Genomic DNA, 19,043 nt, shown 5'->3' on the forward strand with positions numbered 1-19,043 from the left:
AATCGATGCTATTAATTGATAATAACGACCGATCGACCTACCAGTATCAGGCTGTTGAGAGTAAATTTTCCAAAAATTGATGCTGTTCATCACAATAGAAGACCGATTGGTCTGGCAATATCAATCTATTAGCCTCGTATTCTCCAACAATCGATGATATTAAAATCGATAATGGCGAACGATTTGCATCACGTAATTGAAATGAGTGGAATTTGAGGGAAATGTGGAATATAAATGGGAAACGCGATGATGCGACCGCGGCTAAATAACTCGATGGTAATAAGGAGTCAGAACTGGTAGCGCGGTGCTACGTCTACTAAACGTTAGTAATAAGAAGCTTAATGGCAGCGGGTACTATAACCACGATAACAATCATCATAACCGTAACAGGCATAATAACCGTAATGACCAGCGAGATGCGATAATACGTCGGCGTCGTAGAATTCGGGGGTCATGTCGAAATTTGTGGCCTCGAAATGCGAGACCACGTCTACGCGAACGGCCATAACTTCGTGTCTTCCTGAATCAATGTTTCATGGAGCGAGCTTAATTTGGCGACAAGCATTTCATTGACTCGTTAATGCGTGTTTCTTATTGTCTTCGATCCTTAAGATCAACGTTCGAGAAGATAATAAAATTATTTGCTGCATTTGGTTGACTCGAAACGATTAGTTACATTTAGTTGGTGAAGTAATTTGTGGCACTATGGGAGATTATGTCGTTGAATATGAGATTGTTAACCCGGGTGTTATGGAGGAAGATTTATCATATACGTCTACTGGAGATCATGTGTCATTGTTAAGGATTATTGCTCGGTAGTAAAGGATTTACTACCGATTATTGCTCGGACATTCCTCTGATTTTGCTGTAGCAAAATTTAAGATTTCAGTAATCTGATCAACTGATTGGTACTCGTTATGAACGGTAATTACATTCTAAAACAAAATTTCTATACTGGTGAATTGATAATGAGTTGCATTTATAACTACATATGAACTTAAACCCACCATTAGTGACACCATAAACAACAACCAACCAACATCATGCAAATTCCCTTTATATCATGAGAGAATGTTTATAATTTAGATTTGCTAATTTGCCAATGTTCGAACAACCTGAATAAAAGTTAGCAACAGCTCCCAGCGATTTTCTTTCGGCACCTCGGACCCTATTCAGATACGAAACTATTGAAATTCGTGTAATTTTATCGATCCGAAGCGAGAAAGGAAGGCCTGTGTGTGTCGCTGGAAGCAATATCACGACGTAAAGAATGAACGAACGTCCCGAGGCGAGGCGATGATCGATCACCGGTTCGAATCGATCGGCCATGGTGCCTGGTGTATCGCGAGGCTAGTCGATCGTTCGATTGTAGGGGACAGCGGATCGGGAACCGGCAAACTTATCTATCCCGGCCAGGACACAGGACAAAGGATAATAAATGGTCGTGGCTGGCTGCTTGAGCATTCGAAAAGGTGGACGCGGCTCGGAGTTGTGCTTTGAGGCCGGCCGACTTTAAATCACGCTGGCTGCCACTACGATGTAGATAGCTCGGTGAAGAAGCTGCTCGCTCCATTCCGCACTCGAGATATCTCTATTTCTGTTGATAGGCGTCGCGTGTCCGGCCAAGTAATATCTATCCTAGGAAGCGTAGTAGGACACGTGATTACGGATTGAGTTATGCGAGAGAGAGAATTGAATCGAACGATGACACGGCGATCATGAAAGGGTGATTCTTTCGACTCTCTCTCTCTCTTTCTCTCTCTCTAAGCAGAATGTTATTGATTTATGAATACACGGGTGTTTAGCCATTTATGGATAATATGTGTATAATGATATTAAATGGGAGTTTTAAGAACTTTGAAATACTTAAATCTTGACGAAAGTTAAATCTTAACGAAAGGTATTTGCCAATTGATATTTTGCTTCCATGTGTCTATCTGTCTCACTATCTCTTGCAAAAATAGCAACCAACATTTACAAAAATTAACCTGCCATGGAGTAAAACGCTGTTTCTTCCGAAGGAAGTGGGAAGAAATCCTAAATTGACGTAGTACAGCTCTGAATGAAGCTAAAGGTTCTTATGTACTCAAAGATATCTCAAATTAGATGTATCTGTCCTTCACATTAATAAATCTTACGATTTTACAGTTACGTTTATCGTTTATACTGAATATGTAATATATCTTCCAAAGGATACAACTTTTCACAACCAGGAAATAAAATTTCCTTTATTTTCATTTTTCAAGCATTAATGAAGTTTCTTCTCGCCACATTAAGATTATAGAAATTATTCGACCACATATATGTATCTTCGATCTGGAACGACAATAATTCCAAGTATCGGAAATATGACAATTTTTCCCATCCGCAGATATAGAAGCTTCTATAAATCTCAGAATTCCTGGCAAACGTCTAGTGTGGACGGTGATATTAAACGTTTATCGCGGGGAGGCAATAAAATTCTTGGTCGAGCAGCATGCAAAAAGTCAGCAATCGGTTCAAGAAATTCATAAAGTGAACCGAATTCCTTGCAGGACCTACACAGCGTCGATCTGGAGGAATTCAAGCACGGCGGGACCAATATCACTGCCTTCCGATTAGTGGATCCGGAGAAGCAAGACATACAGAAAGTCGTGCAAGATTGGATCTACGGCGAGAAGCGTTATAATCGAGAACTCGATATGGGACAGAGTTCCAACAAGGTACGACAATATATCGCTTAATATTACGTATTAATTCGAATAATTGTCATTGGTTATACATAGAAGCGATTGATCGAGTTACTAAATTTCGAATATTCATCATATTGGATATATTTCTACTATCCGCGGAGAGATTGATTTTCACGATAATTAAATTTTTATCAAACCGTACCCATCAATTTCATCCTGTATTAGTTCGGTCGTTTAAACATAGCGGTAATAATTTAAAATCGTGTATAACCATTTGCAACGTTTATTGAAATTTAATTAGTTCATTCTATTTTATTTGAGACCCATTCTGATTTTGATATTATATTCGTTTGTATGATTGAAGAACATTCCCGCAATACGGGACGTTTAATAGAAGTGTGCCGCGTACAAATTCGCTGAGTTGAAAATGGTTGTTTGTTTTCTCATGGCGCGGCAGCGCGCATAACGTAAGCGCGTTACGCCGACGGAGCACAGACAAAATTTCAGCGTGCACGCGTGCGAACTTAATTAGCACCGCGACGCGCCGCGTCGCCTCGCCGGCGCGAAAGATTTTAACAGTTACAGGCTTGTGGTGTCGATGTAATTTTCTCGCTGAACGAGCCTGCTCGAACTCATCAGACCTGTCCCGTATGCATGCAAATGCATAGATTGTTCCGCGTCGCACCAACGGAGCACGCTAGCCGCTTGCCACCGCTTTGCCCGTTGTAATAACACTCTAATTTTACATTCTTCCCGCACAAGCCAGCTTGACAGCTACATCGATCTTCCTCCAACTTGCGGAACGTCCGCTGCAAATGCAGCGGGTGTTACCCGTTCGCTTGTTCATGTTTGACCGAGAATAAGCTGGAATGTGCTACATAATTCGATATTTCGCCTTTCGAAAACTTCGAAAAGTGCCACGGGAAATTGAATTCCTGATATATAACGTGTATAGGTGAAATGTTGGAAAAATGAAGAAAAGATGAAACCGCGATTAGTTTCCAGTTGAACTCTTTTGCTAGAATGGATTTTACAAAATTTCGGGTAATAAATAAGTAATTTAAGCATTGGTTTGGAATTTGACATTTTTTGATTTAGTCATCGAGAAAGTAGTGTGTAATGCGAACGTGATTTATTATTTCGATGGAATCTAGTTGCTATTAGAAACATCATGATAAAATTGGGAAATTATAATAGAAAAATGTCTTATAACTTGTTTGTTATTAATTAATAAATTATATCATATAAGAGGGCACAGGTCTAAGGGAATTTGTGTATGTGATACATGTTTTATACAATTCCCAATTCCTTCAAGTTCCTATAGAGAACTCTGCAGACTGTATTCTCTAATACAATTTTCTATTTGTGAGAGTTTTACGCAATTACTTACAAATATTTTAAACCAATTGGTTGGTTAAACTTATAGGCAGTATTACACTGTAATATTAAGGAAGCTTCTTTTCTACAAGAATTTGGAACTGAAACAATGTGACGTTACAGAAATGTAACAGTTCCTCGTGATTATGTGATTTCTATATAAAATAAGAATTAAATGTAAGGAATTGAAATCATGGAAAATATCTGTCTCTTTGAAACCGAGAAAAAAAACTTTAAAACGTTCGCAGTTAAACCTCTTTGATATTTTAGTTAATTTGAATTAGTTACTCCACTCACTTCCATAAAGTTACGTTGGAATATAACTTCTTTTGTAAAGCTTCATTATGAAACAGGGAAGAAAACTGTTCAAGCAACGATTATAAGATTTTACAATATGAATATTTCTTTCTACCGATTTCAATTTTTTTCATCGTCGACCTTCTTGCAAGACAATATGAAATATTTGTTTCTGACTGTTGTTATCGCCACAAGAGATTTTAAATACCCCTGAAACCTCTTTATCGTGACCCTTGTTTGACTTTCTGACTTGTAACGGTCTTGATTCCCTTAAGTTCCGAAACAAAGTCGCTTTCAACTTTCTGCTCTGTGGAACCCACATAAATAAGTCGACAGTCGACTTCCTTTCAGTGAAACGGCGGACCCGGAAGAATCCGGTGCATAAAGAACTTTGTCCTGCAAATTACAGAGCTCAAACTTCTTATACACTACCCACTGTTTTACAGGTAACAAGTCTCGGACGTAGATAGTGCAACTTTTCGAAAACCGCTGTTAAATTTGTCTGGTGTTACATTGACTTCTACTACTTATTTGTGCAGCCTCCAAATTTATTGGTTTAAAACTTTCAATTTGACAATTATTATTGCAATTTCTTCCACAGTCATTTAAATTTATGACGACATTTCCTAATTCTATAAAATTTTTGTCCATTTTTTTTTTTTTTTTTTTTTTTAATGAAATTGCAACGTTATTTCAATAATTCATTTTCCAAAGATATTTCTCGAGATACACGCATATTTGTTAATTCATATATTTGCAAATACGAATAAAGAAAAAGAATTTAAATTGATACTTTTTAAAATATTTTTACATATTATATGCATTTTATACAGATTTTCACGTGTAAATTTCCCATATACATATGTATGTATAAGCACAAATCGTGTCGACATCTATATTACATTACGTTGAAATATGAGTTCAAAAGATACATTGAATTTTATTATGAATAAATATTTTCCGATTTAAATGTTTTATTTTGCAAAAGTAAGATATTATTATTGCTTTCTGGCTAATAAATTTATCGCTTAAGGCATTAATTTCATTTTAGAAACTTTCTCAATTTCAAATATTTTAGAAATTTTACTCTATGTAAAGATACATGTAAAACTTTATAATTCGCGAAAAAGAAATGTAGGGAACGAACGTTGTTTCTAGTTACAATACTTCTATAGGTCAACCTAATTCGTAGCCAATTTCACTGCGGTATTCGATTGATCGCGCGAATTTCGTCGCGGAAATTGCCTATGCAATTTACCTACTTCCTCCGTGTGTTCCTCATTCTGCCGCATATAAACCCGCTAACGAAATGACATCGTATTACGTGTACGAGTATATATGTGTGATCCCCTGAATCCATATGTACGTACACAGCGAACGCACATGCACACTCGCTAGTATTCCCATTAGGTATCCCTATTTTCTCTGTTTGCTTCGATTGGTGAAATGCGACTAGGGAAATTACTAAAACGATTGATGATACAATTGAACGTAGAAGTAAGGGTGCTAAAATTTTTAGCCTGCCGTATTCGCCGGTTCATTCGACATTTTATTCAAACAATTTTACAATTGTAAGTAACAGAATGTTCCAAAATTTGCTCCAAGTATTTTATGCTGTTTAATATAAAGGTAGAAATTTATTTCGCTCCAATTTTTGCTCATAGCAGTAAAGATAAAACGTGATTAGTAAATGAAAAGGAATTAAAATTGTTTAAAAAGGATATTATGTTTGTCGCATATTACTCAAATTTAATTTGCTTTTCAATTCTTTCATGAATAAATACTTTTAGATTATATGGAAATAAATTTCATTTTACGAGTTATTATTAATGGCTCTGATGAAACTCACCTTTGTTTTCTCTTTCTTTTGTACAGAGGAGGTATAGTGCATTAAAAATCAACCACTAACTTTAACATTAATATTATTATGTTATTGGACTATTATGAATTCCGTGTTATCTCTTAATAATTGAAATCATACTATCATTTTTTTTATTGTTTTCCGAATATAATATATTCTTCAAAGTTCATGTTTGTTTAATCATCTTTCGAATATAAAAAATTCTTGGAGTCTTCTAATCATTCTATTTCATTCTCCATACATTTCATTATCGTTCCACTTCATTATCATAGTTTTTCTCACATGCGATAATCGCCAACGTTCAGCTACAATCCAAACAAGTTCAGGACGAAAGTTACGTTCCTAATTGTTAGTCGTTCGACCGATTCGTGAGCCTGCATCACGGAGGCAGATTATATCATTGCGCGCATCTGGCACGGCACCAACCGCGGAAAAGTTGAGCAGCAAATCTGAACGTTCGGTCATCTCGTGGGAAGCAACATCTGCCACAACCGAAACCAGCTTTCACTCCCTTAAAAAGGTTAAATTGCATCGATGCCCTCACGCGTTCGCACGAACTTCGCCGTAACTTTTTTGTCGACGCACATTATATGACGAGTCTGGATATGGATGAATTTGATGGAAGATCCGCAACTCTGCATTTCCGGATCATGAGGAGCTAGGGAGAAGATTGAAAATACGCGCAATCATAGATCATAGATTATAATTTAAATCGGAATGTGGTAGCCTTAATTTAGAAGATATTTACTGATAGCTATAATACGTTAAATGTTATCTTACATATATTATGTCTTTCATGACAGATTTTAAATGAAGGAAATTTTCTAATCGTACCCTTTCTGACGTATCTTTCTGACGATCCAATAAACTGACTAAACTATCGACGAAATATTACAAATAGTCGAGTTCCACCTAATAATTGATGCAAATACGTAACGCGAGAGGAAGAAAATATGTATTTTACTGTTATTTCATTATTTCGTTATGAAAGCAATTGTATGCGTTCCTGTAGAATATTTTCTTCCAAACTTGCAAGCTTTCACAAGTGGGTCATGGTAATGCATTTTAACGTTCAAAAGTATACAAATCTTATTTACTAAAATACAATTTCATTTAGTCTTCTCCAGCTTAATATTTTGTTATTCATACCACTTTCCCGTGGAAGTGACTCTCAATTACAAGATTGAATAAAATATTCCGAAGGTATCTCAACTTAGAATGAAGGTTGTCCTTTGGATAAGAGTAGGTATTACGTGGGACCGACAGAAACGCAGAAAATAAGATCACAGGCTCACCTATGAAAACGCAAACAATTGAACGAGATCAGCGGCCCAAGGAGCAGTTAAATAATGGAGGCTGGAACCACTGGAAGGCACCCCGGGGCATTCTAAGGTTGCCGAGCTTTATATCTTTTTACCTACGGTCTCTCTGCCTTTCCTATACCCTCCATTCATTTCTTTTCCCCTTGGAGAAGTCCACGCTTGTTTGATCCCTGACCCGTTCATAACGCGGAGGAAACGACCCGGCGGAAGTCAACGATGGGTGCACTTGAGGATGCACTTTTTTCGCCGGGACTTCGTTAAATTCGGATCCTTTGTAACCGTTTGGGAGAGACAACGTTTTGACAAATAAATCGGCTAGCGTCTCGTCGCTATTCCCTTGCTTGCGAGGAAAGGATAGAACCGACGAGGAATCGATTCTTGCCACGCACCCGGAAGCCACAATAAAAAGCCACGTCGCGGTGACTTACAAAGGCTCTTCTTGTGAGACAAGCCAATCCATGGCTGGATTCGTTGCATTCTCGTCCGGAGGAATTTATTACGGATCGTGTTTAGCATTGCGAAATAAAAATCTGGCGAAGAAAGTGGAGAAGATTAAGATGAAGCTTAGACCTTATGAACGAAATATTTTATAATTCTGACGTTGATCCTCACATGTATCACTTTTTAGATATATGATACGGTATTTTGAAACTATTAATTTATGTAAGAAAATCCTGAAAAAATAATTGTATACTTCATTTCTTTTCTGTAATATTTTTCACTTGAGTAAAAAACTGTAGTACACTTGTAACGTACATATAAACAAATTAAATATCGTGTCCTCCCCTTTAACTATACAATTGCCTATAATACTACATCGATAAAAATTAATCTACCATGATACGTTTTTGAAATATCGATATTGAAATGTATCGTTAGAGAAAGTAGGAAATAATTTTCCCTAGCTAACAGGTCATTCATTACTGTGATCAAGAGGGCCACGTTATACGTGGTAAAAGTCGCGAAAGAGATATTCAAGTGGAAGACCACGAGCGAACTTACTCCGGTAGCTGTGCTTCATAACTGAACTGATTTATTCATTGAACATTCGAAGAAGTTCCAGAGCAGGCCGGGAGTTCCAGCCCGTGACAGCGAGACAGAAAGTACCAGGGGAGAACGTACCCGGTGAAATTTGTATTCTCTCTACGTACAATTAACCCGATTTATTTCGCTAGAGCTTCTTTCCGCACTGCCCTCTCTATTTCAAGGGAAAATCCACCCTAAAAGGAAGCTAGAAAAGTTAAAAAAAAGAAAAATCTAAAAAGAAACGAAACAGAAAAGCTCTGTAATTTCCATGGAGCGGAGAGTCGAACGGAGTATTTCGATTTCGAGTAAAGGTAGCGAACAGTTCAACGAATACGAAATCGCGTTTATTGTTCGTCGTAATTCAGCTCAATTACACGGTAACAGAAAGTTGTTAGTCGTGAAACGGAGAAAGAGTGAAGGCAGAATAATTAGAGCAGGGAGAAGGAAGGAACATTAGGGATCTTGGATGAAAACGAGCAACGAAGGCTAGCATGAGTTGCATTAGCGATTCCGTACGAGTCGTTGGCTAGGAGAGCGGCGACGAGTATGTAAATACGCGTGCACATGGATGCAAGAAAATTGAGCGGATGTGAGTAAATGATGGTACGTGACCGATCTTAGGAGCGTTCGAAAGAGAAGAAATCTCGCGGCTAGAAGGAGGCGGAGGCTTGCTTAGCAATCAGCTTCGGAGATGGAGCACCAACTACGAGAGAAAAGTTCGTGTTTCCTGCGCTGCGAAATAATTTTTGTTAACACAGTAGCAATGGTTGGTTTTATGCCGAATTTATGACACAAACGTGACTTTTCTGCTATTTAATTTTAGGCTTTTAAAGTTTCAGATTTTCTATATGCAATTTTACTAGAAGGGAAACTTGTAAAAGCTAACTCGTATACCAGTAATTGTTTATTAATCAGCGCTCAATCACCCCTGTCAGGATAAACTTTTCATACATCTTATCCCCTTATAAAGAGGACGAAGATGCGGATGTGACACATTTCTTCACACCTTGACAGTATGATAACCATAATAGAGCAGACATTAAACTTGGTAAAAATACCACAGGGACTCATTTTGCACTTACACTTATTTTTGTAGTTACACATATCTTTCATAATCATACAGTCCACATTGTTATTTTAAAAGTCGTTGATATCGAGCTACACGTGTGAACATTGACGACACAACACGTATTTTCTGCGCTGCAAAATAATTTTCGACAATGGCGAACCTTACATAGAACGGTGTATTTTCTCCTTCATAATTTTTTTTTTGCCCTAAAACTTCTTTTTAGTTAAAAAAACGTACGATAGAAAAGTATAGATCGAGATATGCACCGTATTGAAAAATTCATCAGGTAGAAGCAGGTCTGGAAATAGTTCCCCGGAATTCAGATCGTTCTATGGATAAAAAAGAAATGAGAATAGGTCCTCGATGGCGCGTATCACGGTTTGCGCAGCCGAAAGATTCGGCTGGATGGAATCCGATAATAAGCACGCGTGCCTTCGAATGCGTGCGTGGTTTCGATAAAATCGGACGAGTTGAAATTTCGTCGTCTCTTTTTATTGGCCGATTCATGGAAGCTCCCGTGGCAGGATACGAATAGCGAAACCTTTTGCGATTCACCGGTTACCCAGGCTACATTCTGTCCCGCGAAATTCAATTTGCCCTCGAACTGGTCCGCGAATTTCTTTTACGACCGTCGAGCTACGTCTACTGGCATGTATAGTATCGATACAAAGAACTACCTTAATGTTCAATCCTAGAATCATGTTAGTATTTCTGTAATAGTGTTACACCAGTTTCTATAGCCCCTTCATTCTAATGTTTCGAGTGTTTTCGAATTTTCTGTATTTATCGTTAAGCATGAATTCAATTAACCTGGCTTTGAAGTTTGTATTCATACGGGTACAGTTAGATAACTTGGACTCGTTTCCACTTAAATAACTTGCTTTTAGAGAATTATATACGTAAGATAACTTGGAAGGAAGTGGCAATAGTAATATCTGTATTCGTTTCTGTTAAATGTTTTAAAAAATTAAAAAATAACATTAAGAAGAAACGGTTCAAAAGATATTTGGACGAAGAAATGAATTGTTAGGAGTCACCTGGGTCTATGTGAATTCCATATCCTGAATTATTTCATTCTTATTTTTTTATTACTATTTCTGTTCTACGTAGTTCAAGATTGTTCATATAACACATGAATTATATATTATTTGAAGATATTTTACAATTGATGTAATATGCATATACATATACAATGTTACATGAAGTACATAAATTATTGTAAAGGTATCTGTCGATGAAGAAACAATAGCAGATCCATTTCAAGAACTTTTTTATTTCTTATACTGATAAATCATCATTAGTTCAAAGAAGACTTGTAATAAAAATACCAAGAAACCGAATCAACCTTCGAGATAGTGTATCAAATATTTTAAAGGAACTTTGTGTAGTATATGGTTGTACTTTTATTTGAGAAAGTAATATTTCATATGGACCAAACTAATACGTTATACCAAATGCAAATTTCATTCTGAATTTCTATACAATAGTTGACGTTAAGTCGATTCCACAAAGGCATCGTTCCGATTTTCGAGTTTACTAGATTGCTAGCGACACGAACTTAGTAAAATCATAATTAATTAGGTGCACGTGACAAATGATCAGTATATCCGTTGAATTACAGATAAATTGGTACGCGCATATTGCTATTGACAACTGTAGTAAGTATAGATAGGAAATGCCTGTTATTTGTCGTCTGTCGGTACTTACACCTCGATTCACGATCCTTCCACCGCGGCACGTGAACGTTTTCATTTATCGTATTTTCCCCGTGGTTACGGTCGCGAGGAGGATAATTAATTTTCGATCACGTCTGCGATAAAGAAACGTCGGCAATCGTTTATTTCCGACACTATGATCGATTCTGATCGATAGAACGTGGACTTTTCCTTCTTACAATAAAATACGTAGAACCTACTGACTAATTTTAAGATGCGAAACGTTTTCATCTAAGTATCCGTTTTCTGGCGCCTAACGTGCAATTTGAATGTAATTGCGACATTAGAACATCTGCGTATAAAATTGAACTTTGTCTTTTTGTATCTAATAATTGGATTATGTTAGTGTAATCGTCATTTAGTTGCTTTGATCGTTACTCGTTTTTATTTTTTTTTTTTTTTTTCGTTTTTCTGTATATTGAGAAAGGTTCAATGATTAATGCATTGCTCGAAAAACATATAAGGAAATCGAAGAAACAGATAATATATAGTGATAAACATATAACTAGGTATAAATATTTATAAGACTGTAACTGAAATTATTTTCTGTTTGTAACAATAAAATTTCCCTACTTTTGTTTATGTTTTAAACCTTCTTTTAGCTTCCATTGTATATATATACTTGTTTAATGTTACACTATCATTATTAATCTTAGAATAGTAATTTTATGACTACACGAAGAATCTGTAATCGAATAATGAATATTTTTGTTTCATGCACGCCTGGAACAGAACAACCTCACTTGCATAAAGGTAAGACACAACGAGTCTCTGATTAAAATTACGAGCAACTAGATGTTATGTTAAAAGTATTAAAAAAAGTTTTCGCAGGAAATTAAAGGAATTGTGAAATTAAATTCTTGAGATTGCCATTTTCGAGAATTAGTAGGTACTATGAATTTAAACGAACTTCCAGAAAATTTGTACAGAGTATTTTCACGTTAATTGAAACTTTTAATACAATATGTGTGTTAAGATATAGACTGGCAATCTTGCAGCATTTACGGCTATATAATAATTAATCAGAGTGTTTTGATGTTTGCTGCAATAATAATTTGATTATTGTTACATTGATAAAATTTACGAAGAATTTCCACAGTCATTCCATGTCGGTTATGCTTTCAAGTTTTTAGAACTATTTTGAATATTTTATATTAGCTTAATTACATTAAAGAATAAGCTTCATGTTGTATATAAATTCAATTACAAAAACTCAGTGTGAAGTTTCCATGTTAACTAGATTACTTAATTTTGCTTTAACTATCCGACCATATATCACACACGTGAGAAACATACCTGATTCTCGGTTAAATGGCTCCAGGAATGATGTCTCGTAAAATCCTGTGAAGATATTGTATATCTCAAAGGAAAGAAACTGTAGTCACGATACAAGCAAGGACGTTGCTGGTTGAATGATGCTTTCAGAAGATTTTGATCGCAATTCAAGAAATTTAAATGCATTAAGTAAAGTTTACTATTATTTATTGCAAGATCGTAAAAGTCTTCACAATGCTGTCTCGTTTTTATCTAACACAGATAATATAAATAACAATACAATTTATTTGTTATAAAAGAAAATTTCAGCTTAATGTAATCTTGTATCATAGAAATCGATATTTCGAAAATGTAATCTGATTTATGTGACACGGATTTTTATGTAAAAATTATTTCAAAAATTTGTTCGAACGATTTATTAATTATCATAAGAGTAATATGTTTGGCTATTGTCTCTGAATCTTGTAGACTGAAACATCATTGATGTACGACGCCGTGCATTTATTTGCGAAAGCACTGCACGATTTGGATACATCCCAACAGATCGACATCAAACCGCTTTCCTGCGAGTCCACCGACACTTGGCCCCACGGATACTCTCTCATAAACTACATGAAAATCGTGAGTATTTGAGCTATAATATCGCAAATTATGTATGGATATACTTATCGTATTGAATGTAGATAAAAGATGAAAAGCTATGAATGAACTTCGCATGCGCAGTTAGATATTATTTTAGTGTATTTATTGACTTATATTTTAGGAAGTTGTAGTTGTAGAAAGTGGTAAACGTTTCGAATACTAATTTTAAACGATACATCGGAGGATAAAGGTAGATCTAAAAATTAAAAGTTAGAAAATAATCTGAAGAAATTTGGTCAATATTCTGCTGAAATTTATAAAATTTAATAATTCTATGAGCGTAATTCAAGAGCTGAAAATGAAATAAAGATTTGTTCCACCCACTAAATATGACAATACGTGCCTTAACATGAATATTTCATATACATATGTTTGCATATTATGTTTTTCCTATAAATGCAGAAACGCCCGTAATCCAGTGATTAAAATAAGACATATGTTATAATACCCCGCCTCGAATATTTTATATATATTTCAATATTGTCTGCATTCTATGTTATTATATTATTCCATTTAAAAATTTTTCATAAATATATATAAAAATTTGCAATGTAATAAGTAAAATAAAATAAAAACTTGATTAACCAATCGATACGATAATACGTCTGGAATAAATGAAAATGAAAATAATAGTTAATGTTAAAATACGTTTAACTTGTCGCGTGGAAATTTTATTTCGCGCGTTCCATTTATACGCCTGAGAAGAAGCCAGCATGTGTTTGTACGATTGTTCGCGAGGGAGATGTTCAAACAAAGCCAGCTGCTTTACGATGTCACAACGGATGGGGAAATTCCATTGGAGCCTTAATCCTATCGCGATATCGTTGGAAAAGCTCCAATTGAAAACGAGTCGAACGTTCAGGAAACGATGTTCGCGTCACGATGACGTCGGGAATTCGATATACCGATGGGAACGTCGGCCTATGACGTAATTGGTAAAGGGAAAGAAAGGAATTCTCTGCAGTGGAACGCGGAAATTATCGGGTTAGCTTGCTGCTTTCGTAGCTGCAGCAATTTTTTCTCCCTCGTCTCTCATGGGCTTTGCGAAAACACTCCTCAAACCGCTACATCGTCTCGCGGGATTACGAAATCCAGTTTAAATTTTCAAAACTGCGAGCAATTTACGATGCGCGATGTAATTAAGTAATTTTATATAATTACGCTGTATAATTTGTCGCGTTCACGCCATTTCCGTGTAAATTGAGATTTTCACTTGGATTTTATCAGCTATTAAATCCATTAATCTCATGGTTCGTGCTTTATTGTAAATCGAAATTTCTTATAATAAAATAAAACGGATTTCACACTTGGATTAATACACTAAACGAATTTAAACTTCCAACACTGTGATTGTTTTTTTTTCATGTAGAAGTTTTCATTTCAATTGAATCAAATACTTTTCCATTGAAGCATGTCTTTTAATGTTCTTTTTGTTATTATTTTTCTATACTAAACTACTAAATCAAGATCAATCCAAGATCAATTCAATAACCAACCATTCCAAGAAAAACCACACCGCAAACATTAAAAACATTTCATTTACTTTTTATCGTATCTCATTCATACTATTTCCTATCTTATCTCAAAATAATCGAATACTTTTCATTAAAACATCTTTTTTGAATTTTTTTATTGCCATTTTTCTACATTAAAAATATTTACAAAAGTAAGAAATTAAATCAAGATCAATTCCCGCTAATTAATCTAAAAGGAATCCAAATCAAACCCCACCGCAAACACTAAAAATCATCCACCAATTCACTTCTCCCCTATACCTCATACATATTCACCATTTCTTATCCCTACACAGAAACCAATACAGCCTGCGTTATCAGCCACACGAACTAAAACCAACCAACAGCCAACAACGTCCTCGCAACTATTTCCCCAAAAATATGCATTTCTGCACAGCTACACAATCAAACGAAGAGTTCGCGCGACCTACGCTTCTGCCTACTTAAACTAGCCGCAGATAAATAAGCGATATTGATACGAAATATGCAAAACAGGATAGTAACGTCGCGTACAAGCAGCCTAATTGCGCGGACGCGTAATTAGAGGTTTGTCAGTGGCGCAAATCGTTCGAAAGCGAGCTCACCACGACAAAAACGTCCCGTGTAACAGATGCGACAATGTTCCGTTGTCGATAGGCATCTTGCAGCCAGTTGTGGTGTTTCTATCGCTGCAAACGCAGATAAAGAGACAGAGAGAGGACGAAGAGACCATGAGAGGTCGAGAGAGATAGGTAGGTCAGTAGGTTTATCGGGAACGTATCATGCAGAAGGGGGAAATTAATTTCGCGGAATTATGGTCATCGATCGGCCGTCCAGCCAATGTAATAAGCCATTATAACGATATGCTTAATCGGACTGTTTCTCTCTGTTTGGGATTCTCTGCTTATTAACGGGCGCCACGAGTGCCGCCATGTGCAAATGCAAATGTCTGCGGGAACTATGCGCCTTCATACCGCACGCGGACGACACGATCTTTCCACGGTTCCCAATTGTTCCACTGAACAATGGAAAGTTACCTCCCGAGTTAAACGAAGCCGTCACTCCCATTGACAAATTATAGTTCGCGGTTTTGTGACCGTGAATCCTCGATGACGTCCGCTGCGACCACGAATGCGGTTAGGCGAAGTTGAAGTCGACCTAGTGACCTGCAGTTTAAGACAGTGGATTCTGGTTCTACCTTCGTAGGAAGTACTGACAGGATTATTAATAGGGAGATGGAGATTATTCCTTTTGGAATATTAGAAGCGGAGTGTTGGGGTTTTAGGTTTGGCGCTTGGTAGAAGGGAGAATTATTTTGAGATAATTAGTTTTGTCCGTGTTATTTTTGCTATTCTACAACGTTTATAATACGGAGGACAATATTTCCTATTTTTGGATAACTATTGTATCTATTTCCATTTCATTGGGGTATTTTACGATAGATAATGGTTAAGTTGACGTGTTAAGAAGCGTACATAAGAGTGGGAGACAAGATAGCGATGTTGAAGAATGAAAAAATATGGTCTTAGGAAATATTAATAAAAATATACGATATTCAAATATATAACGCGGATATATAGAATATATGTCCTAATATGATGTCCGGCAGCGTATTAGGAAGAAAGTAGTTATTCATAATGTAAATATTATATCGAATCATTCTAAATGAGTTTCTAAAAATTATGTAATTTAAAGTACCTTGCCGTAAGCAGTTAATAGCAATACGATTTGTTCGGTAGAAGACAAATTGTTTGTTTCTCAAGATGAGTGAAGATAATAATGATCGAAGCCGAGAAGACAGAAGAGCCTTAGAAGCAGTCACCATTTAGTGAACGAGCTTTAACGAGCTTAGACCGCTACAAGAATATATTGTTAAGTACCATGCAACACTCGAGCAAATTGGGTGTTTTGAATATCATTGAAATTCGTATTCTAATCGTTTAAAACATCAGTATCTGAAACAAAAAGTTCTCTCGATCGAGTAGTTAGCACGATTCAGGTTCGAATGGGCTACGAGTACTCCCTTTAAAACCATCTCAAGATAACATTGTTTGAAGTTTTAACGTTGTTGTTTAACAAGCAGTTTTAATTGGGACACAATAAAATGGAAATTGAAAATGCCTGTGCGCACAAAGGGATTCTTCCTCTGCAAATCCTTTTTTAACGCAATTCCTTTTTATCCAATACAAATATAATTGGCATAAATCTATATCGCAAAAAATTTTCAGGATATAACACAGAGGGAAATAATGAAACTACCATTATTCTTCCAAATATGGCACAAAAGGAACAATGGAACAATATAAAGAGTAATGAATAAGATATATAGAACATTGCAACAATTAGCACCGTAAACAGAAAATTCGATTACCTCAAATATCAACCGGATCAATAACGAGTCGTGGCTGCAATAACTGTATCTCTTCCCTGGATATCTGGATATTTCCTCTTATGTTTATTTTATTTTTTTCAATATTTGCATCTGCTAACGATGTCTGCTGTTAGTGTTATCATTGATGAAACATGAGTTCGCAAACGTAGCCGTGTGAATATCGCACGATTTCGGTGTGAAGCGATAATAATATTTGTTGAATAGAAAAACACTTCTCATCAGGTTGGTTGACTCATATCGCAGTTCTGCCTTCAATTCTACTAATTACGCGGCGCATAACCGGGAACAGGCGGCGCTTTCGAACGCGAAACATGAGCGAACGCAATTTGCCGCCGAAAATTTCGTATCAAGGCTGCCTTGGTAATTATGCAGGTAATGGCAACTTCCCGCTAATTTTCCTCTGGCTACGCGGCTCGATTCAACGCTAAAATTTATTGGAAATCCTCGTTGCGACTCGATCACAGTTTCATTATGCAATGATTTGCTTGAACAGATCTTGAATATTTTTCCAGTTGTAGGGGGAAATTTTCGATTCGATAGGAATAATCGGAAGCAAAAACAAGAAGGAAGATGGGTTCACGTGGATCGTTTCACGCGTCGATCGCGGGGCTGAGTTCAATCGCGCGATATGCTCGTGATCCACTGATTAGAGCTAGTCACCCAGAATTTCGTGTTTAATTACGCCAGCTAGCTCAGTTACGCAAATGTGCGGTTCATATTGCGTCCGCTCGATCAACCAGTCGTCTCCACTCTAACGTTTCGAATTTCCCCCATTTGTAAATATTGAATACCGTTTGCCTTCGTAGAATGGAAAATTCGATGGCTCCAAAGGGGTTGAATATGGATTGGGAGTTAAATTAGTTAATTTATTTGTGTACATATATATACATATGGAGATATGAGGAAAATCAAATTTTTTGAAAATATTTTTCGATAGTAATTATAATATCTTGAAGAGGTTGAAATAATAACTACGATTATAAACAAATGCTACGCGCAGAAATATGATAAGTCTATATTTGTTAATTTTCACATGATGATTAAGGAGAGGTATTTTAATGTAATTTAGTTGTAAAGAAAATTGTCCTGCTGAGTGTGAGAAAAAGTAGGTAGCGGGTAATTCCAAATTGTAGTTAATTAATAAGTTTTTGATCCGTGTCTTTCCTCTTTCATAAAATCTTTACTCTTAGAAAAATCATATTACCTACAGGATGAGAATAGCAGTTAATAAGTGGTGTCTACGAGTATCATCTTTGTTTTCCTTTGAAAATTGTCAAGAGTGTTTAATATTTGTTTCTAGGTCGAAATGACGGGGTTGACAGGAATTATCAAGTTCGATCACCAAGGATTTCGCTCAGACTTCATTTTAGATATCATCGAACTGAACAACAAGGAGGGGCTGAAGAAGATAGGGACCTGGAACAGCACCAAGGGTATAAATTTTACGAGGAGTTACAAGGAAGAGTACACTCAAATCGTGGAGAATCTTCAGAACAAAACTTTCATTGTAACAACTATACTGGTAAGTGGTTAAAAGATACTCACTGTTTTAAGATTTTCACGATTATTATGAAGTGTAACTATTAGAAATTAATTAAACGAAGTATTTTCCATTAAGATAATGAATTCTTCTAAGAATATATAGAAAATTGTTCTCAGAGCGCATACGTTAATGTATTGCAAATAATATTTAAAATTTATTATACGAATAGAAGTTGCGAAATGTTTTCCCCAATGCTGCAAGATGAAATCTAGGTTACGCGTAAATCTACGAAGCTAACATGACGTTCTCGGTCCTTTAAAGCCGGAATTTTAAAATCATAGCTAAATTAATTACCCATTCGCTAATTAAAAAGCTTTATTACCTAGGATCATTTTCTTACGTCATTATCATACATTTTC

The 19,043-nt window shown here is 36.1% G+C and overlaps 1 protein-coding gene across 2 annotated transcripts in view; it reads left to right on the top strand.

Moving 5' to 3' along the window:
• The window catches only part of LOC126869701 (glutamate receptor ionotropic, kainate 2), a 288,271-nt gene that overhangs the window by 251,324 nt on the left and 17,904 nt on the right, over positions 1 to 19,043 (top strand). For both annotated transcript variants that reach the window (XM_050626575.1, XM_050626574.1), the window contains exons 7-10: positions 2,535 to 2,702; positions 12,072 to 12,092; positions 13,083 to 13,235; positions 18,442 to 18,663. In XM_050626575.1, the coding sequence (XP_050482532.1) occupies positions 2,535 to 2,702; positions 12,072 to 12,092; positions 13,083 to 13,235; positions 18,442 to 18,663 (564 nt within the window). The remainder of the gene's footprint in view (positions 1 to 2,534; positions 2,703 to 12,071; positions 12,093 to 13,082; positions 13,236 to 18,441; positions 18,664 to 19,043) is intronic.

This window comes from Bombus huntii, chromosome 9 (assembly GCF_024542735.1).
Source record: "Bombus huntii isolate Logan2020A chromosome 9, iyBomHunt1.1, whole genome shotgun sequence".
Classification (NCBI taxonomy): domain Eukaryota; kingdom Metazoa; phylum Arthropoda; class Insecta; order Hymenoptera; family Apidae; genus Bombus; species Bombus huntii.